This window comes from Haliaeetus leucocephalus, unplaced genomic scaffold (assembly GCF_000737465.1).
Source record: "Haliaeetus leucocephalus isolate CR32 unplaced genomic scaffold, Haliaeetus_leucocephalus-4.0 Scaffold439, whole genome shotgun sequence".
NCBI lineage: Eukaryota > Metazoa > Chordata > Aves > Accipitriformes > Accipitridae > Haliaeetus > Haliaeetus leucocephalus.
Window position 1 is genome coordinate 2,878,052 of NW_010972875.1, and position 22,219 is coordinate 2,900,270.

Below are 22,219 nucleotides of genomic sequence, written 5' to 3' on the forward strand. Positions count from 1 at the left end.
TCTGCCGTTTTTAAAACCGGCTGGGGGCTCCTCACTAATGACTCTGCCCCAGAGGGGGTTTCGAAAAGAATAAAAAAAAAAAAACCGAAGGGGGGGGAGGGGGGAGCTGTGGCCGCTGCGGGTTTGAGGGAGCGGCGCTCCGGCTGCTCCTGCTGTGCCCTGGGCGCGGGGGCAGGTGGCAGCGGGGCACGGGGAGCTGGCGGCCGCAGCGCCGGGCGCCCGAGGGGGCGTCGCCTCAGCTCGCCGTGCCCGCAGCGTCCCGCCGCGGGAGAAGTGACAGCAGGCGTCGAGGGAAGGGGGAGCGCGGTGCCGCCGGCCAGAAAAAGTTACCCTCGCGGAGGCGTCGACCCGCGTCTGAAGGCGCCCGTCGGCGGCTGGGCTTTGCTTTCGAGGCGGGATTAAACTCCTCAGGCGGCGGGTCGGCAGGTGCCACCGAGCCGCGGGGGGTGCTGCAGCCACCGCCGGCCCCTGAGGGGCGGCCGGTCCCGCCGCCCGTTGGCCGCCTCAGGGCGGCCGGTCGCTGCGGGAAGGGCGCTCGCCTGCCGCCCGGTCCGGAGCATCTTGGCCTTGGCATCTCTCTCATGAGCTGTCTGTAGAGAGTAATTCCCTTTGGGCGGAGTTGTCCGCGTTGATTTAGATCAGTCTGGTCTCGGGGGTGACAGCTTGAATGACGCCTTACCCCCCGGGTCAAGCACGGCTCGTGGTTTCTGACAGATGTGGTAATTTGCTGCTACGTGCTTTGCTCCTGTAAGGAAGGTTTAGCAGACAACTGCACGGACCTTGGCCCGGGTGGTCCCCAAGGATGACCCAGTCCTGCAAAAATTCGTGTGCACGTGTACGTGTGATCCTTTAAAAACTGTACTGGTGTTGGGCATTTTCTCATTCGGATCTAATCCCCGTGCAAAGTTATGATGCGTGTGTGTACAGATTTTGCAGGTTTTGGTAGAGGATTCTCGTATCTGACGGTGGAATTTGGTTTACAAATTAAAAAAAAATTCTTTAGGTGATGCTGCTCATCACACAGCAAGTACTGTTAAAACAATGGCAATACTTACCTGCACTAAAGCATTTTACAGTATCTGCTATATTTGTAATGGAAAACTGCAAATACTTGTGGCAGATGCAAAGATTCTGACTTGTAAATGCATGTGTTCCGAAGATAATTTAAGTTACAGTGTAAACTAAAGTAATGTAAGTGGTACCAAGTGCTTATTTGTTTACTTATGTTTCTTGTTCACTGATCCCAAATGCTATTCTTGGAACTGTTCAAACAGCTGATCTGCATTCAGGTTAGATAAACAGGCTGCTAAAGCCACAGATGTACATGATTCTATAGACTTTAATAAAATACACTAATTTAAATACGTGCTTCTCAGGCAGATTTCTCCTAAATCCCAGTTATATTTTGCTTTTTGCCTTTTTTTCCTTTTTCCTGTTCTTCAGTCCCTCTTAGAACTTCAGTCCTTCCTAACAGGTACAAAGCTTTAAACCATATTTAATTAATATGGGAGTCAATGAAGAGACAACATCTACAGAGAGGACTGTGTGAGTTTATTTTACGCCATGCAACTCAGCATGCAGTCAAGAGCTTGCAGTGACAACTTTCTGTCAAGGGTTGTCTTCTGAGTAGAGTGCCAGGCATACTGTTGTTGCCAACAAGTAAGTGGTAATAATCACTGTACAGTAGTCCTTTTGGACTCTGCCAGTGCCGCTCCTTCATCTGCTTTCTTTCCCTTCCTGGAACCTCAGTCTGATCATTGCACAGTGGTGGAAAATACTTAGAAAAAGAAAGTTACATTGGAAGATAAGGAGTAAATAAGAGAAAACTGGTTTGTAACTTACCAAAAAAACCCCAACCAAAACTGCCTCATGAAAGCTTACCTTGGCTTCAACATTGAAGTTTAATCATACAGCTGGAATTTTAAGAGCAGGTGAGAAGCGTTAAACAGTGAGTGTTTGAGACAAGTGATGCAGAAACAGTGTGAGCAATGAATGCTTGCTGTCTATGAAATGGCTGCAGGGACCATGGCCTGTCATGTTCTCAACTTATGGCCCTTCTCCAACACATAAATATCACCACAGGATTAGTCACGCTGTGTTTGTCATCCTCTCCGTCAGTCAGCAGGCTATAGGAACCTGTGTATGTGGAAATGATGAGAAGGAGAGCAAGAGGTGCTTGGCTATTGCAGATTATCCTGTTCTCCAGTGGTCTTTCATACACATCTAATACCGAACACAGGAATTAACCATGTGGAAGCTCTTATATTTGGCTTCTCCAGACAAATGAACGTCCTTTCTCCCTCACCAAACCATATTTTGGAAAATAGTAATGCTGCTCTTTGTACTTGAGTGAGATCCTGCAAGGTGAACAGAGTAGTCAGAGTATCATCATGATGCCAGTGCCAGCTTGATGCATGTGCCACAGGGTGCCATGCTTCAGGAGGCCTTACATCAAGGCTGTGTTGTTTTTCAGTAATAGCTTATGGTAAATGCTGCATATTTTATGGTCATTCAAATGTTTATGCAAACTAAAAGACATAATTTATTTTCCATATTCAGAATTGAAAATGTCTGAAGACATATGTGATGGCATCCCATCTGAAGAAAAACCTGAAGTAACGGAAATGCCCAGCAATGAGGTATTGCCTCACGAGTCAGTACCACACCTTGTGGAAGCTGAAGTTTTGCATGAGTCTTCACAAGATGAACATGGACAGGCCGCTCAGAGTGCCAGTAATAGACAGGAAGGAGACATATTTATTAATGAAAACCCTTTGACTGAAAAAATAATTGAAAGTCTGCCTTCCAACGGAGAGGCGACTGAAGACATGCCCAGTGAGTGCAATGAGACTGTAAGCCTTGATGCAGAACCTGAATCTGAAGAAACACTGCATGAACAAAGCAGTCCAGTAAGTAATACTTTCTTTTCCATAAAAGCCCTCCCCTCCCTGCTTTGTAAGGACAGAATTTTGTACAATGTACATACTGTTTTTCACAAAAGCCTAGGGAGTTGTATACAGAAAACCTGCATGGGAATAAAAAAGTTAAATTGCAACACCAAGCTTTTGGAAACTACGAACAGTTGAATTTCTCTTTGCCATTATGATATTAATTTGGTCTTTCTAGTCTGGTTGCAGTAAAACTATACCAGAGCGTAAATCTTATTAAGAATCTAGTCCATTTTGTATAGTCATAATACTCCTGTGATTTTGTTATCTGGCTTTCTGTACAAATCTGCTTCATTCAGTTCACAGAATGAACCTAGAAGAGGACAGAACTTGAGCTTAATATGCAGCACTGAATCTTGTACTTGCTAATTTTCAAGTCATTGACTTTACGAAAACAGTGTATGTTTCACAAGGCTTGGTGAAATGGCCAGTAGTTTTTGATTTGTTCTAGGTCAGTAGGTTTTGATTTGTGATGCACAGACCTTTGGGAGTCCTGTGAGTAATTGCAAGTTAATCAAAGAAAACTAAGAAAAACAAGGCCTTTTTACAGTCTATACAGCATCCAAATCCAATACATGTGACATATCTGAAGATGTTCTCAACTCCACTGAAAAATTTTAGGCATCCACAAATTGGAAAAGGTTAAAACATTGTTTTAGTCCCTCTACCAGTGATCCCCTCCACAGGGATCTGTACACTGCACAATGCAGAGCTGTGTTGGGATACTTTAGCTTTTGGGTTTGGATTGATTGTGCAGGGATGATATGTTACTGGAGACTTTCTTGAGACAACAGTTTCTTAATATGATTTAAATACGGAATACTGATAATCGCTTAATACCACACATTAATGTAGAAGGTGGGCAGCACCTCCTATGGCTGTGTTTTTATTGAACTGAGGAGTTCCCTGTGCACATCTACTGGGTTACACCTGTGAGGAGACTCAGGCAGAGAAGCCTCTAACTCTGGCTCCTGGTAGAACTCAGGAAGGAGACAGGTTCCTGCCTCTCCCTAATAAGAGCCCTAATAAACTTGTATGGCTTTATAGGATTGAGTGCCTGAAGAAATATTAGGACATCTATAAAAACACCTCTGGGGTTTTAGGCGCTTTCAGTAATAGGTGATCTGAACTAAGCTTCCCATTCTGCTTTCTTGTGCACAGAAGCTTGAACTCCACATAATACCCAATCTATCACCATTTATTAAATGCTGGACTTTGTTACCTGACAGGTTCTTAGTGTTTCCTCCTGCCTTTGGAAAACATGAATTTTAGACAGTGGAGTAATATTTTTGTTCTTACAGGCCACAGACTCCTTGTCTAAAGCAAGTAGATGGGGAGCTTGGGGTACCTGGGGAAAGTCTCTCCTGTCATCAGCTTCTGCCACAGTGGGTGAGTGATCAATCAGTAAAGTACGTGGAAATAAATCGTAATTTTAATGTGTCATTAGAGACATTAATGTTGTATCTTAAAGATTCATAGACGGTTTTGTCCTGATATGTTTGGCAAGCATGATTTTTTTTAAGAGGAAGAAGGACCTTCCTAAACTGTCAAAGCATGTAAATATTTCTTCCGGTCAGATTATGGACAAGGCTTGTTTTTAAAGTTAGTGAATTACCTCATTGTGGCTTCTTCACAGAAAAGATACATGATCTGATACAATTACTATCAGGCAAAGGCTTATGGTTTTTGAAGTCAAAGCATGCCAACCCAGATTCATGCCCATGCTTGTTTGTGGTTTATACACCATGACTACACAATACGAATTCACTTCTCGTAAATCATTTCAGCTTTCATTGACACCCAGTGAAACCGTTAAGCTATAACACCAGACTTGAGAGAGTAGAGCAACATATTGAAACATGGACCCGAAACTCCCTCTCCCTCTCCTCTCATTTCCAATACTATGTCAGGACAAAATGTCCTTGTGAAGACTTGAGGTAAAACTTGATCATTACACATCAAAAACAAAAAGCGAAGCAGGCAAATACCTAGTTACCACTGGGAAGTCATTTCTCACAAATGAGCTACTATGCTGTTAACTAATCAGTTCTCATAAAGGATCCACAAAACACCTTCAAAAAATGAACCTAGGAATTAAAATTAATTGCTAGTTACTAAAAATAATGGATGCAGCAGAGATACCGGTTTTATGGTCCCATATAAGGCTAAATAATTATCTTCCTTATCCTCCTCTGTTCCATGGGCAATAAATTATTTCTGTTTCTCAGAGAAGGAGGGAACTTCCCCATCCTCTCTTTTTTTTCAGTAACACCCACACTCAAGAGTTTGTAACTACCTTTTCTTTCAGACAGTCCAACCAATTAACATATCTAATTAAACCAGAATGGGTTGCTAAAATGTCTTTAAATTGACATAAGTGAAGGTTGCTGCTGAAAGGAGCAGGCCTGCCCTGCCCCAGCGGTGTATTTCTTCTGTCTCTTACACTAACAGTAGCCTTCATTTAGTGATGTGGGCAGCTATTCTATGGGACTGATTTTGAAAAGTAGAAATGAAGAGCTGGATCTTCAGCTAGATCAGTTTGTAAATTCCCTAATCTGGCTCACCATTTGATCACTCAAATGCTACTGAATGGGAAATGACGGGAACACACAGAACATGCTGATGGTGACAAGGGCAGCTTAACTAGCTGTGGAACTACCTAAGTGTTCTCAACTTGTATTTAACCTTAAAGTTTAACACATCACTTTCAGACTTGAAGAAGGGTGTCTGTGTCGAAATTTTGCCCATTTTTCCCCACCACTATTAGTAGGTCTAATGAAGGGTACTGCTTTCAGAGACTTCCACGAGCTTTGCCTCTCTTACATTCTCAGACCATCATAACAGCAGCATTCTGAAAAGAATTTGGCTTAGCGTAAATAACTAAAGCAGAAAATTTATGTGCATAAAAGTAATTCTACTGTTGATGAGTTGGAATTGTAATGCTGATGAATTCTTCAGTTCATTTTTATAGTTGCAGCAGTGGGTTTCTTGGAACAGAGCTCTTTCAGGACATTCAGTTTTTGCCTGTGAGATAGCCATATTTATATTCTGTTTAGCTTTTGCAATAAATAGTATTCTAATGTTGTTTGTGAGTAATAAGGTTATTTGTTACCAAACAGTTACTGTTCTTGCAGGGGCAATCTCACTTACAGTCTTCTGTTGCTTAGAAATCTCGGCCTCACTGAACAATGAGCTTAGTGTCACAAAGTGTGTACACTTTCTGTGGGACAGTATGGCCATAGATATTTTCTTGCCCAACTGATGTGAGCTTGCCTGAAAATTATGAATGCTGTTGGAAAAAGTTTGGGAGACAAACAAGAATGTGTGTTGTATCCCTTCTTATTGTCTAATAAGTACATAAGACGTACCATTTTACAGCTGTTTGTTGCTTTTGTCTATAAAACCTGCTGCCAGCATTGTATCTCTGTGGATTTCCATGGACTTTTTAATGGTGTTATTCATTTTTATATAGGCCATATAACATCTTGGTTTATATACATTAAAAATTCATGCTTAATTGATACTGTCTTCTTAACACACCATCTGACTGTATCAGCATCGTAACTCTTCACAGAGTGTAAATATGCAATCAAGTTTGTTGTCTAGGCAGCCTGACTTGATAAGGTTGTGTGATATTGTCTGTTTAGAATAAGCATATATATCATCACATGTATATATATTTTTAGAATTATTATTATTTAAAATTGAGCACAGCTGGAACAGGTCAAGTTGCCTAGGCAAAGGAGCATTCATATACAGAAAAGTAAAATTAAAATTATTTTTAAATTTTCTTTTTCCATGAGAATGGTTGCACTATGTCACACTGAAGACCCATCTACTATCTAGTTTCTGGCAGTGACCAAGAGCAACTGGGAAAGAGCCTAAAGCCAGATGTATGTAAAGCAGCACTTCCCCTGTTTTGTCTTCCCGTTTCCTGGAATCTACAACTTAAGTCACACTTCCTGACCCTGGTATCAGGGTAGGGTTGAGTTCCCATATAATTATCTAATAAGTTTGGATCTAACTTTTCTCTATGAATTTATTAAATAAAATAGACTTTTAATTGAGCAGAAATCAAATGTACCTTCTTCCTTGTTCACTGAGCCCAAAGTAATTTGGAAGACCACATAGATAATCTTAGATTTGTTCCAGGAAATCAATGCAGCAGGTACTAGTTTATAATCCTGATATAGAGGGTTTATTTCCTAGTTGTTTGTTATGGAAATTCATGCTTGATCCTGTGAAGTATTTAGTCTGTCACTGTCATAGACAGAATGTGGGACTGCATGTACCATATATGTGCTTCAGTATGACAATTCCTAGCAAGAGACAGAGAGAGAAAAAAAAATTAAAGCTCTTGGGAATTTCTATAAGCTTTCTTCTTTTTATTAAATATGTATTACTCCCCTTCAAGTTACTCCGTTTAATATCTGAGCAGTTCAACCAACGCTTCATCTCCTATTCTACATCAGCAAACAGGTTTGCCATGATCCAGTCCATTTTAATGTTGCTTATTCCTTCAATGTAGCAAATGGTATAAGTAAAGCTGCTTTCTTGGAATTAGACTTATCAGCAACACCTTCAGTATGTGATTTTTCTGTTGCTCTGTCATTATCTTTGTACAACACAGCTGCTTGTCTGGTTAAGTATGAAAATATTATATTATATGACAATGTAATATTTACTATTCCTTATATTTTTCTTCAAAATTGTACTCTGTAAAAACAGCAGAAACAATTTGAGGTGGACTAGATAACATCTTAAAGGCCTAAATATATACATCAGCTTTTAACAAATAGTATCATAGAACAGCCAAGGTCGGAAGGGACTTTGAAAGATCATCTAGTCCAGGCTTTTGTGGGAAAGGGCGCCTAGGTGAGATTGTCTAGCGCCTTGTCCAGCCACATCTTGAAAACCTCCAGCAATGGGGACTTTACCACATCCCTGGGGAGGTTGTTCCAGTGAATGATCATTCTTACTGTAAAAAATTTCTTTCTTACATTCCTTCCTCTTTAAGACTGAGCTGAAATGATGTCCAAGGTTCTCAGTTTCATTATCCTTCCAACCCTGATTTAGAGCCCCCAAACAGATTAGCATTTTTACTGCATGGCTGTAAATTGTTTAGCATAGCTGATTTTAGTTTCTAATAATAAGGTAGTTTCCAAATAATTTGTATTTTACCCCTCTTTAACTAACTCTGCACACGTAGCCAGTGATTGTTTTGGCGATGGTTTTGTATAACAAAGAAAATGTCTGTTGTCTTTGAACTGATTTTAGCATTATTTGGATCAAGGTCCCTGCCACAAGGCAGAAGTGATACTCCTCTACACAACAGAATCTGTAATGCTTTTGGATTAGTAGCAGTCACTGCCTGAACCATGCTTAGAGTCTGACACTAGATGTCACACTAAGAAAGTTATTGAATCTGCCTCGTTAATGAGGTGAAGAGTTTTCTTTTGTTTTTAAAAGGTGTGAGAAGTTTGGTTTCCTTCGTTGTGGAACCACAGTGGAGTAGATGCACTGAAATAGTTGCTGGGATGATGAGATGGGAGAAGTAGGCTCAGGATCTGGAGACACAACTTGTACTTATTGTCACCATTTTACCCTCTTACTAAAAACCACAATTTAAAAGAAAATCAGCAATTACACCATCCAGTCTTTTCGTAACAGTGTTGATAAAACTCTGCTCTAACAGTGGGTTGCTATTGCAGCTGAGCCAATCTAATGGCTAGCAGCTACTGAAATGGGCAGTCCTGCACCTCTCTTCTTGCATGTTTCTTCCTTCTCCCTGTGCCAGCACTCATGCTCCTCTGAGCTCCTGGTAGTCCAGTTCAGGAGCTCCTGGTAGGCCAGTTCAGGAAGCTAAACTGACATAAGAATAACTAGAGGAAAGAAAAATCCATTTTCTGCCTCTTCAGTACCTTGAACCAACTCTGAGATAAGTGCCAGGGCAAGCAGAAGGGACAAATTTGGAACATGGAAGGAATAGAACCTCCCATATCAGCACCAAGAAGCCATTAGGTCAGCTTAGCTGTAACAGCAAACCTTTTATCCCCACGGCTTAAGTGAGGCAAAATACATTCTCAGTCTGTACTTGAAACTTGTGACTTCCGTTTTTAAAAACATGCTTGAAAGCTTGCCTGTTTTTTTTCCAACTAAGCTATCTGCTAGCTTAATGAAAGTTACTGCTTTCTCCTACAAGCCTTGCCTTTCATATTCTATATTGTTTTGTATGGATGAATGACAGTGTTTATAAGGTGCTTAAGTTGTGGTGCTTAACAAGCTGCATTTCCAAGCAAAGTCTGTTCTTGATCATGCTGTATGGATGTGCTTCACTCCATGGAAGTTTGGGGTTTTTAACCTCTAGTGCCATTGGTAAGACTAACATCTGACAATACCTCTTACACAATAAAAGTAATAAAAAATACAACCCAGCTATTTAATTTACATGGTCTCTGAAGTTCACACTTGAAGGCTGCTTAATGCACCTCTCTCATGCATTGCTTGTAATTAATATTCTGCTATCTTGATTATTTTGTGCTTGTGTATATTTCTCATCTAGTTCTTCACCTAGTAGAACAGCACACGAAAATATCAGACACCCATAGTTCTCCCTGGTACGCTGAAAACCTTTTCTTGTCACTCAGTATGACAGAATGAAATGTCACTTTTGATGTCACTGTGATGAGCTTGGATATTATTACGCATGGGTATGCGTAATAATCAGCATTGCATAGCTTAAATTGGAGTCTGTGTGGAATGGAAATGCAAATGTTTCAGATAATGTGAAACTAAAGTATTGAAATGATGTGAATATTTTTTCCATTCTCTATAGATACTATTCCCCTGTTGTGAAATAAAGAATGATATTAAAAAACGCAGAGGCTGGGTGTTATGCTTGTGCCTTATGTGGTCATAAAAAGGACAGTTAATCTCTTCAGAAGACTTTTTTTTTTTCATTGCATAAATTCAGCTGATTAGCTGATTAAGGGGAAATTGGTTTGGGGCCTGAAATCACATGGTGGTCACTCAACTGTTTCGTAAATAACACTTTACAGCTGCTGTAGCAGCAAACCCCTTTTTCACAGTTCTTCCTTTTTAAGAGTACTGAATGCAGGAGGAATTGCGGACATGCTTTGGGGGACGGCAGTCCCATTTGCTTCCTTTATGTCTTTTAAAATGGATTTATGATCTAGAAGAGGTTGAGAACCAAGAATCTGTTGTAGCAGCCTTTATGCCTATTGCTATTATTAAAACCTTTTACCATTGCAATAAGGAGATCTGAAACTAGTCTCATTTACAACTTAATTGGCGTGATTCCTGATTTACAGACTGAGTAGCATAAGTATTATCAGCATCTAGCCTGTGTTTTTGTTATAATTACAAGGAAGAGTATTTTTCTAAAGCCTTGAAGTGTATGGAGTGCCAATAGGATAGCCTCAAAGTGAGCACAATGGGGTCCCACTTTTTTAGTTTACAAAACCAGAGCACAGCTGGCTTTTCCACATATCTATACTTCATATAGTGGAGTGATTCCCCCCCAGCCATCTTCAGGTTCCTCAGTTTCTCAGTCAGTGCCAGAAGCTAATTTAAGGCCTCGATCTTCATCTTTAGCTTGAACCAGATGAAGCTTCATTCATCTTACTAGACTAAATTTGATCAGTTGTTCATCAGAAATGCTCCCACAGTGCAACACAAGTGACAAAGACTGCGTAGTAGCCAGGGACAGAATCTCGAACTCTTCCTCCCCATCTGTACCACTGAAGCAGGGTGTCCAGTTGCCTGGGAGTACTAGATTGACAAGGGACAGCGATTCCTACAGAGAATGATTTAGATTTCAGACATGCTGAACTGCCCTCGGGAGGTGTCTGTTGGCCTCTTTCAGCTCTGCAGGGAATCCAAGGCTACTATGCTGGGAGGTGGAAGATAAAGAGAGCCTCAAGTGAAGAGGGATGTATCTGACTAAAGCATTTGTGAGCACTGTAACCTGGCCTTGGGCAGATCAGGCAAACTCAAAGGCAGGCCACATTTTTAGGCACTGCTTGCAAAACCTTCCTTTTCAAATGGAATAGTCCAGCTAGCAAGGTGAACAACAATATTCTTCTGAAACTGCCAGCCAATAGAAAGAGAATTCCTGTAGGCAAGAAAAATAAAATCAACAACATAGGGAAAAAAGCATGCTCTTCAAAAAGCATGCAGTGAACAATACCCATTGCGTAGCTCTTCTGTCTCTGCTGTTACAGATGAGTAGATGGAGGTGTTGGAGGTGTTCCAAAGTTTACAATATCAGCTCAGTTGCGTTACCACACCCAGTGTAACAAAACCAGTGCACCTTTATCTCTAAAATGTAGGCTCATCTCCCATAAACTCTTTTATTTCTGTGCCTTTTGAAATTACAAATAATCATTTTCATTTACAGAGCAACATGCACATCTGCTGTGTTTGTGCTGACTTGCTTCAGTTGTGGTCTTCTGATCTAATCTGGTTTTGTTGTTGTAGTCAAACATACGTGCCATACAGCTTAGTTCAGCAAAACCACTCCTAGCTAACCTGAAATATTTTCTTCTCATTCTAGTGCATGTAACCGCAGCCCTGAAAATGCTGCCTTTTCTAAGTCTGTAAATATCAGTACAGCAACTGTGTGCCTCCTTTTCTTGGAAGTATAAGCTTGTCTGCAAAACTATGAGAACAAAATTACAGAATATTAAAAAAATTTAAACATGTTTAGATACAGAAGAAAACTGGGAAATTAATCTGAAAATCCATAACTTCCGCACACAGCTAAAAGGTAGTTAATTTTTTATATAATTACAGGACAATAATAGTTTGTTAGCAAGTCAAGTCCTTAAGAAAAAGTAAGTCAATGGAGAGAATAGAACTCTTTTGGTCATTTAAAAAGTTGTGAGCAGGAGAAAGGGAAAGGAATGTGACGTGGAATATCTATTACATTAGTTTAAAAGCACAATTAATAGTTATTTAAGTGAGTCCCAGGAATTTGGAGAGTAAATTACTGCAGAATCTATTCATGCTAATATTTTCATTGAACCAATTAAAATGTGCAGGAGATGGAGATTAGACAAAGTAGTACCCCCCTCTCCAGTATCTGCATTGGAGCAGGTGTTGTAAAAGGCAGGAAGTTACCCAGCAATGACTTAAATCACTGTGGTGCATAACTTGGTATCTCATGTACAGTTGGATGTACTGCTACATTTTGTAAGACATGAGATAAAATAGACAAAGGCCATATTTTCTTTAGACAGGTAAAAGCATTGACCTGCCTCGTTTCTCTGTTTCAGTGTAAAACATCAGGACACCATGCAGCTTATGCTGTCATATAAAAAATTACTTGTTTCTGCTCATCTGTTCCTTAGGGGACAACTGTTCTTTGTGTTTACCTCCAGATACTCCAGTTTTCTTCTATGTGATCTTTCAGTAGTTTCAGTAGTTCAGTAGCTGCTTCACATGTTTTCTAGAGTATATTTATTATTGAATTCATAGAGCACCTGATGTGTAACCCATTTGGAAATCATAGAATCATAAATCTAAGCTTTCCTTCTTCCTACTCCATTTCACATAGTTTTGCTGCATCTCTCTTTAATCAGATGTTCAATATCATATTTATATGACTACACACACACATATATGTGTAGGTGTATGTTTGTTCAGAACACTGTAGAGCACTGGCAAATGATAGGCTATTTTGCTGTAATTAATATAACTAAGAAAAGATGCTTTGAACTTTTCTAATAGGAAGTGCATACAGCTGCGGGAAAGTATAGACAACATTTAATGAGTTTGTGCCTTAGATGTCTAGGTATCTGCCTGAGCATCTGTATTAATGCCTTTTCTGAAGTCATTTATCTATTTTACAGTTCAGTGTAAGGTAAGAAAGCAAAGAAGTATAAAATTGTAATTAATACTTCTCATAAGTAGTTAGATAGTTAAGGCACTCTGTATTGTCCTACTGCTAGAAGTGATCAGCTTTACGTGAGATGCAGTAATGGTGTACTGTGCAAGAAAAAATCCAATAGGGTCACTGAAGCCATTTCATTTTGTGTTGGAAAGAAATACTGCTCGCCTGGTTGGTTGTTTACTTATTGTGTCTCAGCTGATGTGCAGAAACTTCCAGCTAAGGAAGATGTGCTAGCTGGATCATTTGTAATGAGAGAAGCATATCATGAACATATTTGTGGATATATCCAGAAGCAGAATAGGCAGACAATTTGAGGGCAGTCTTTTTTAAGGGCAGCGTTTTTCAACTACAGCTGGTGCAGATTAGGAAGCTATTGCCTCCTTTTGCTGGCTACCAGGCAATCCCACCCTATCCTATAGTGGGATATTACCAGTCCATGTGATCTGCTAGTGTAAAGTCTGTAGAAAAGCAGCAAAGCAATCCCGTTCTGTCAAAATCATTCAGATAAAAACACTAATAACATATATTCCTTACATTAAATGAGACCATTTTAATAGAACAGAGAGTTAGGGAGTCACTATGTATGCATCAGGTAAGGGTGGTAAAATCTCTGTAGGAGATCAGCTGTCACTGGAACAATAATTCTGTCTGTGTCATCTGACACCAACAGACTTTACGAAGTATATTTAAATAGCAGCTTTGAGGAGAGACACTTTAGAATTTGACTTCAAATGAGCAACTGGGGAGCTTAAATCCTGAAATAACTTTGAGGACCTGGGTCAATATTCGTAAAATACTTACCTAACATAGCACCTATGCAGCAGACTGAAGAACAGATTCCTTGCCTCAGCCCTGCAGTCACCCACAGTCCATTAATTGTGGGTTAATTGTTCTAGACTTCTGAAAACTAGATGAGGCCAAAACCTATGGCATTAGGAGGACCATCAATTTCTGTTTAAGCTGTTTGTAATAGAATATTTAGCATTTTGAAAAGCAGGGAGCTAAGCTTAATGCGTGCCACTGAAACAAGTTTTACATTTCAGATCCAGTGTCATTTGTATTATATTTCAGCTTTATCATTTCTAGTCAGTTAATATACTGGATATAGTAGAGCAAGTGAATTATTAACCTAAAAAAAATTAAGCTATTGAGGTAAGCTTAATAGTTATTCTGATTGTCATCATTCATGGAGTATAAGAATACTCTGCACTGTTAGTAATAAGTTTTCAAATCATATAATCTAAAATATGCTTCTGCTGCAGGTCATGGGATAACGGCAGTAAAGGAAAAAGCAGGAACTACCCTAGGAATTCATAATGCAAGTTCAGCATCTTCAGAAATGGCAGAGCCTCCTGCAGCTGAAACACCAGTTATACGTAAGTTCAAGTTCACTGAAATTGAACAAAACTCTTTGACACTGCCAAATTAGTCCAATTTACAAAATTTTAGGATTTTGATCGCAGAATCCAGTTTACTGTAATTTGTGACTTGTAGAGTTGAAAGTATGCTACAGCTTGCTCTTTTCTTTTGTTAGATGCAGAAGATTCTCTAGACCAAAGCTCTTCTGAGAATATTCCTTCTTCTCCTTCATCTGGATCTCGTGGCATGTTGTCAGCTATCACTAATGCTGTACAGAACACAGTGAGTCGTTTTAGCTGGCCTCTCTGCTCTAGTTATTCATCATCATTTTTAGGTGCAACTTTACTGTACGTCATATTTGTTAAGTTGTAGGTCTTTGTAAAAACAGTTCTGTTGTAAGTCTGTTTAGAGTCTCTTCCATGGCAAAATAACTGTATCAAATTAATAAAAAAAAAAAAGTCAAACACAACTAAGTCAGTTACTGCTTTGGCACCATTTTCAGTGAAAAATATGGTCTTCTAAAGTGTATAGAATTCTGCAAATTCTTAGGAAATCTTCTTTACAGTTGCGGTACCATAATCTAATTTTTTTTACAGTTAAGTCCTTCCAGAGAAAGTATGATAAGATTTGTTATCATTTTTGAAGGCAGATAAAATAAGAAAATACTTCATTTGCTTATTTTAAAGCTTTTACTAAACTCTGTATTGTTAGTCGCTGGCCCTTACCTTCACCTCTATCTAGTCTCTCATTTCATATTAGCCTTCCCAGAAGGGGGTCTTACTGCAGACTCAGTGAGGCAAAATCTTTTGTCCATGGTTCTTTCCTATTACACTCTCCATATATTTTCTGTGCGTTGCACTTCATCCTTTTCTGGTTTTCTGTGTTTCAGCTTTTGCAAAATCCTCTACCATACTGTTTCCAAATCAATTTCTGTGTCATCTTCTTCCCCAACATTGTTTACACACTATTATCATAGCAAATGTTTTCCTCTGAGCTTTTCAGTATAGTGTTTCCCTTGAAATTGTAAGAGAGTTTAAGCATCAGCTAAAAAATCATAGAAGACTAACTCACCATTGAGCATGTTTTACAAAGTGGCAATTCTTTTTTAGTGCATATCCAGTTCACCCTGAGTGCCTCATCACTCTTAATATCAAAAGATTTTGGGAGCAGAGGGCGATTCCTATAGATTATTGCTAAGACTGTTGCTACAGAATCTGGAGCATCATAAGGCTTGTGAGAGCTGGACACTAGTAAGATTACCTGAGCATTGTATAAGATTTGCAGATAAGAGAAATGTGCTCTTATGCAAACCTAGAGAAGCTACTATATCACAGTGATGAATGTCACCAAACAAAAAGAATAACTTAAGCTCTCAGTAAGTTGCCAGTAATGCCATTTGAGACTTTGGTAGGGTTTTCCATTATATATCAGGTTACATCATTATACATCAGGTTACAGCATTTGAGTATCTGACAGATGCATAATCCAGATTGAAATGGAAATCTTTAGCCAGTGAAAATCATTCTTCGGAGTACATGAAATTTTGTGAGTGAGGGCAAATGTTAATATGCAGGCACAGGAAAAACAACAGTATTTTGATAGACAGTTCCAGAGTCATCACAAGTGTCAAAATTTTAGAAATCAGTTAGGTAAGGCAGGGTCATCCTGTTCATGATGGACTTTGGCTCCATATTATTTGTATCTAAAATATGTTCCCATGGACTAGATGCCACTTTGGATGAAATTAAAGTGGTATTATTCATAATTTTTTTATTGGCAACAGGTGTTACATTTCCTCCAGTGTGAGTCTTTTAATTAACTAGAAAGATTTATATAGTCAATTGATTTTATTTTCGAAAATGTATTTAGAACAAAGTAACATAATTTTATAAATGTATCAATCCTGTTGTTAGTTAAAGCATAGAAAATCTAGGGACCTGAATGTTCAAAGTCGGTGTCAGCAAAAGCAATACTCTTTACAGTTCATATTAGCATAAAGTGGAAAGAAAATAACCACATTGCGTTGTTTTATACAGGGGAAAAGTGTATTATCTGGAGGCTTAGATGCTTTGGAATTCATTGGGAAGACAACCATGAATGTCCTTGCAGAAAGCGATCCTGGATTTAAGAGAACCAAAACACTAATGGCAAGAACAGTTTCTCTGTCTCAGGTTGGATTTATTTCAATACAGCTCTGTCAATGCAGTTTCAGATTCTTCTTCCAGAATTTCACATGCCTCAGGGAGAGGCTTTATTTATTGCAGTAGATATTGGCTAAGCTTATGGAAATAAATATTATGCTTTATATTTGCTCCACTTTATTTTTCTTCACAGAACCACAAAAGATAATGTAAAATCATCTTTTCTGCATAATCACATGTGCAATAGCTGATTTTGGTAAGATAGTATATGTGGTGATAAATCATTACACTCTGGAGACAGAATCAAATTGTTGGTGTTTTTGTAACAGCTGTAGATAGATATCTTCCAGCATAAACATCACTGTACTACTTTCCTTGGAAATTAGTAATACTGGAATACGACATATGTTTCATTAGGAATTAAAGCTGTGAAGTGTTCTATCTTAATGTCCATCTAAACTAGTGGTACCCTTACACAGTTGTGACTCATGTTTAAAAGTTCAGACATGATAAAAACAGAAGTATAAGAGCTGTCAGTACAAAATTATTTTAGCTGTCCAGACACTGAGAGGAGGGAGGCTGTGGAAATCAATAGACATTGAAAACAACTTTTAATTTTGCTGGATGTTTACTTCCATGTAGAGAGAAGTAAGGTATTTTTCTTTTAATGAGATGTTTCATCTTTAGTGTTTGTCATTGTAAGTGTGAATGGACTGATACTGTTGTAGTAGGCCAAAAGCAAGTAACTCTTGTTAAGGTCCACAGGGTTAAAATGAGCTTTTGAGAATACCTTCCTAAACAATATGCATGAATTCACACATAAAATCTGAGGCAGAAAGTGACATAAATCAGTTCTCAGGGGTCATATAACAGTGCTTCCTTTTCAGTGATTTGTACATAAACTTTGTGAGTGATCTTTTGAAGGTGGAGACTGAAAAATCTACCATCATAAGTGTTTTGTAACAAATGAATAACTGAAGAGAATTTCGTAGAAATTTTGAATGATGCAATAGTGTAAGTGGTGAGAGTTCACCTATATTCAGAGGCTTATATGTGACTTCAGATGCACTTCAGCTGTATTTACCAGCTTTACTGTAGCCAATTCATATGAGAGGCCATTCCTTCCGGGGAATAGAAGGAAGGAATAGAAGATGCTATTCTATACACTATTCTAGCCTTCTTATACACTAATAGAAGTGTATAAGAAGATCACTCCAAAATATACCCAAGTATACGGACTGTAGTTCTGCCCCACCTTTGGTAGAAGTCAAACCTTATTAGACCAATCTCTTTTGTCAGTCCTGCTGTCACATAAAACTGACTTCAGTGTCTGCTAAAAATATTTCACAGGAAATATTTATGTAGGTGCAATATTTATGCAAGTAGGTAGGTAGGTCCTGGAAATAATATTCTTCCTATTTTGTGGTCTGTGGAATGGATTGCATGACTCTTCAGGGCTGTGTATGTAATAGTCCTTCTTATTTTTCTTTCATTGTAATTGGTGGCTAAATTTATTATACAGTATCCATAGCTGACATTGCTTTTGAGAACATAAGCAAGATTATTTGTTTGTTCATTGTATTTTAAAAAAAGATGGTTAGCAATTACCTTGGGAAAACAACGCTTAGAATACTACTTAAATATTTTATTAGCAAAGTTTATAAAAAAAGAAGTTAGATATTTCAGCTCTAAAATTTCAGCTCTGCAAGTGTGATAGTCCCAAATTTTATTACCACTTCCTAGACAAGCAGAAGCAGAAAGTAATAAAATCTGTCATACCAACAGCATTACCAATAAAACAACAGGAATAATGTATATTTTTGCAGCTGTTGCGAGAAGCTAAAGAAAAAGAGAAACAGAGGCGGGCCCAGCAAGTTACAGTTGAAAGAACAGCACATTATGGACTACTTTTTGATGAATTCCAAGGTTTGTCTCATCTTGAAGCTCTGGAAATCCTTTCAAATGAAAGTGAAGCTCAGGTACAGTATGCAGACAGCATAAATCAAAATGGTTGGTAAAAAATTGATCTTTACATTAATTTCACTCTGCAGGTGCATGTGAAATGAACAGTAAGTTTTCCATCAACTTCAGAGAAAGCTGGATAGGTCCCATGGGCCAGTCCTTGGCTTCAGGAAATCAATCTCAATACACCTAAAATTTAATTCCAAGATTAATGCAAAACAAACAACTTCAGAACTGAAAGTTATTTTTGTTAGGACTGTATATAGTGTGTATTTTTCAGCTTGTGACACTATGCAGATGTCTTTTCAGAATTTGCAAGGAGGTTGAAGTCTTCTGGTTTTGTATCAGGCACTGACACTTACATTCAGGTATTCCAGACCTACTACACCTGGAGGCTAGTGATTTAAAATTAATCCCAGATTACTTATTCAATTTCTAAGCCTTCTTTATTGTGTAGTTTTAAAGTTACATAAAACTGCTCCAGGATATTATTACTGGAAGTATACAAATGTCTCTCTGAAGAATATGCTAATGTTACTAAGGCTTATTTGATAAATATATTTTTTAATTTCAGCTGTCAATTTATTGACTCTACTAGTAGATCAGTAGATCTCTGACAGTAGATCAATGGAATTTTGTAGACTCCTAGGAGTGGTATTTTATACTGAAACAGTTTCCTGAATAAATTTCTTAAAATACAAGTTTTCTTCTTTTTTGTTTTTCTAATTAGCACTCCTTGCCCTCTGGATTATTTTTAATAAAAAATAACCAACTTATTTTTTAAAATGTCTTATTTGCTTTCACAAGTAAAAGAAGCTTATGTTAATAACAGCTAGGTACATACTGTCCATGTTGTTTTTATTTTTTGCAATTATGTCTAAATGAAAAATTATAAATTCAAAACCCACATGTAAGGTTCAAGGGCCTGCTTTTGGAAAAAAAAAACCCAAAAAACCCCCAGAATACCCACAAAACAGGAAAGAGGTAAATAGAAAATAAGTTCAGGTTAATTGCATGTGTCAATACTATTTTTCTTTTACTGTGAAATACCACAGGGTAAATAAGACTTGTGCAAGTTGTTACCATAAAGTTTCTGATGTGCTTCATGCTATGTCCTAGATAACCCCTTGTTCATAGTCCTACTCACTCCAACAGGATTGAATGCGTCTGTCTGGGTCAACAAGTGCAATTCTCTCATAATTACCATACTCATGCCCACAAAATACTTACAGTACTGTAAGTTTGAGACATATACTAACAGCCCAAAAGCCACAGCAGGAGCACAAGAGAGACTGAAGGCATTGCTAATGTCCAATGTGCTTCTAATAGCAGGGATTTAAAAATATTTTTAAGCTTTTATTTTAAAAGTTTCCATTAAAAAAAGTTCCCAGTTAATCCTATGAAATGGATAATGCTATAGAGAGGGACAAAAAAGCCCTAGGTAGTCCTTCACAACCTGCGTTAGGTCTCCCAACTTTATCTTGCATTTAACCCTGAACATATGAGCTGGACACATGAAGGAGGAACATAAGAAAATAACATTTTTCTCCAGTCTCTCACTGAGCCAGCCTGCATGTCTGCCAAGCAAGCTTAGAAAAAACCCTTGAAACAAACATAAAAGTAAAATTTTGTAACAAAGGGAGAGAAGGCATTTCTCTTGGCTTCCATAAGCAGAGAGTGTGATCATGGGTTTAACACTATGTAACTGTAGTGCAAACAAACAGTGATGCAAAGAATCTGTTTCCATCCCTCTTAGGCATGCCAACCTGTTAGATATGCAGGGACTTGTCAATACATTCTTCAGAACAGGTAGACTGGTAGACTGTCAATACTTTTGGTTGCATTTTGGAAGAGGAGAAACAGGCTTCTTTTTCCAACTCTTCCTGTGAGTGCTGAGACTAACCATAAATTCTGCCTGTGCTTTTTCTGCCTGCTGTCTTCATCCAAGCAATCCCAAAATGCTTCTTACAGTTTGCAGTTAAACCATCAATTTATAATTCAAAACTAATGTTCTGGGAGAAGGTAGAGACCTGACGATCTTGCAAGGCTGGTGTAATTTTTGTGATACTCAACAAATTTTTGTTGATGAGAACCAAAAATGTGTCTACGTTGGAAGGTTAGAGCCAAGATTTGAGCAAAATGGAAGTTTCCATTTCTTAGCCTATTTTGGTATCAGGCTCTAAAGTAGCATTTAAGAAATGCTCTGTTTTGGTTAGGAATGCTTACTGTCCTTTCTTTTACAGATTCAGTCATATTTAGCAGCACTTGATGGAGACCAGCTGGAGGGTGTGAAAAAGGATTTAATTGCTATAAAAGAGATTTTTGTTCCAAAGGAGTCGGATGACGAAGTGGTGCAGGCACAGAAAGGTAATTAGAAACACAGAGACTTAACCATATGAATAATTGTTACTTCTGTATATACTAATTTCAAAAATTACAATCCAAACTATAATTTCTGATATCCTAATACTCTTCATAAGGTAGTCACTAAAATTAATACTCCAAAAGTTCTGGAAGCTGATCAATGCTTAATTTTGAATTTATATTGTAATTGAAGTATAAGATATAGAAAAGATAATGTAAGGAAGTATTATATTACTTTGCTATATCATCAGTGAAAGTAAAACAAAAATAAGAAGGGAAAATAATAACCTTTTGGATAACTCAGGTTTCCTTACACAATCTGCTTATGAAATTGTGTAATCTGAAAGTTTTGGAGTGTTTAGCAATGCTTTTCTGTTTAGCAACTTCATCCTCACTTTGCACCCTCCCTTGCTAGATAGGGAAAAGATCAGAGCGTAATGAAGAGACTTAAGAACCCTGAACTTTTTGAAGGAAAGTCACTTTGAAACATAGCAGCAAAGCTGCTTTCTAGGTATTGCTTGGCAAGACATGGCATGTGGAGTGTGAGATAGAAGTTATAGCAGCAGAAGCATGCCGTAACTATGACATAGTGCACAGCATTGAAGAGAATGGGACCAGCATGACAGGCCATAGATCAGCTCACAAAAGTTACAGTAAAATGGGTGAGTGCTTTGTTTAGGGGCAAAATAGGTGTCTTAGATCAGGAATTTTGGCATTCCCCAGAACAGGCTGAGAACAGAAGGATACAAAGTTAGCTTAAAGCCACCATAGTTTATGCCTCTAGGCCTGTGAGGTCCATACCAAACCTCTTCTAGCTAATAGAAACAATCCCCTTGACCTGACTGAAGACTGGCTTATGCCATTGAACATCATATTGCTGTGTTTCAGAAACACAGAATCATAAAAAGATATTTCTTCCATGTCATCTTGATCTTCTCAGGGGTGCTTTGCCCATAAAACCTACATTTTGCAAGGTGGTGAGCTATGATTTCTCTAGCCTTCAGAAAAGTTAGAAAAACTGTTAACATCCACATGTTCTACTGGAAAGTCTTTTCTGCTCAGACTGCTCTTTCTAGCAGTGCTTGCTCAGTATGCCTGATGTCTCTCACAGGGAGCTTACTCTTTCTTCTCGGGGGGGATAGCGAGTGTTCAGCGTAAAGTCTTAGTATGGTAGAGTTTTGTGATGGTTTTTTTTCCCTTGTTACTCTTTAAAACCCCACATTCCTCTGTGGGATTGTGAGAAATAGAAGTCAAGAAAGTGTATTACCTGCTTAATAGCAAGGATTCATGAGCTGTCTGTTATTCCTTAATTTCTGTGGGAAATAGTTCCTTGCTTTGAAACTAGCCCCCAGGAAGAGCACAAAGTGATGTTTTCTCTGGTAGTCAGAAGTTCTGTTTTTTCAGCGAAGCACAGCTGCTGATCATGCTCCTTGAAACATTCGCTGGCTTTTTAAATAGGCTGGGACCAAGGAAATGAGCACCTTAAAAAACCCAAAAAGACCAAATCAGTGTGCTGCAGGTTTCCCCCTGCA

General features: G+C 38.5%; 1 protein-coding gene across 1 annotated transcript in view; it reads left to right on the forward strand.

Moving 5' to 3' along the window:
• The first annotated feature begins 2,567 nt into the window (after window positions 1-2,567).
• FAM114A1 (family with sequence similarity 114, member A1) overlaps window positions 2,568-22,219 on the forward strand; it is a 32,445-nt gene continuing 12,793 nt past the window's right edge. The window contains exons 1-7 of the mRNA XM_010574441.1: window positions 2,568-2,909; window positions 4,250-4,337; window positions 14,124-14,237; window positions 14,396-14,502; window positions 16,257-16,391; window positions 18,188-18,340; window positions 20,567-20,690. Of these exons, the coding sequence (XP_010572743.1) occupies window positions 2,568-2,909; window positions 4,250-4,337; window positions 14,124-14,237; window positions 14,396-14,502; window positions 16,257-16,391; window positions 18,188-18,340; window positions 20,567-20,690 (1,063 nt within the window). The remainder of the gene's footprint in view (window positions 2,910-4,249; window positions 4,338-14,123; window positions 14,238-14,395; window positions 14,503-16,256; window positions 16,392-18,187; window positions 18,341-20,566; window positions 20,691-22,219) is intronic.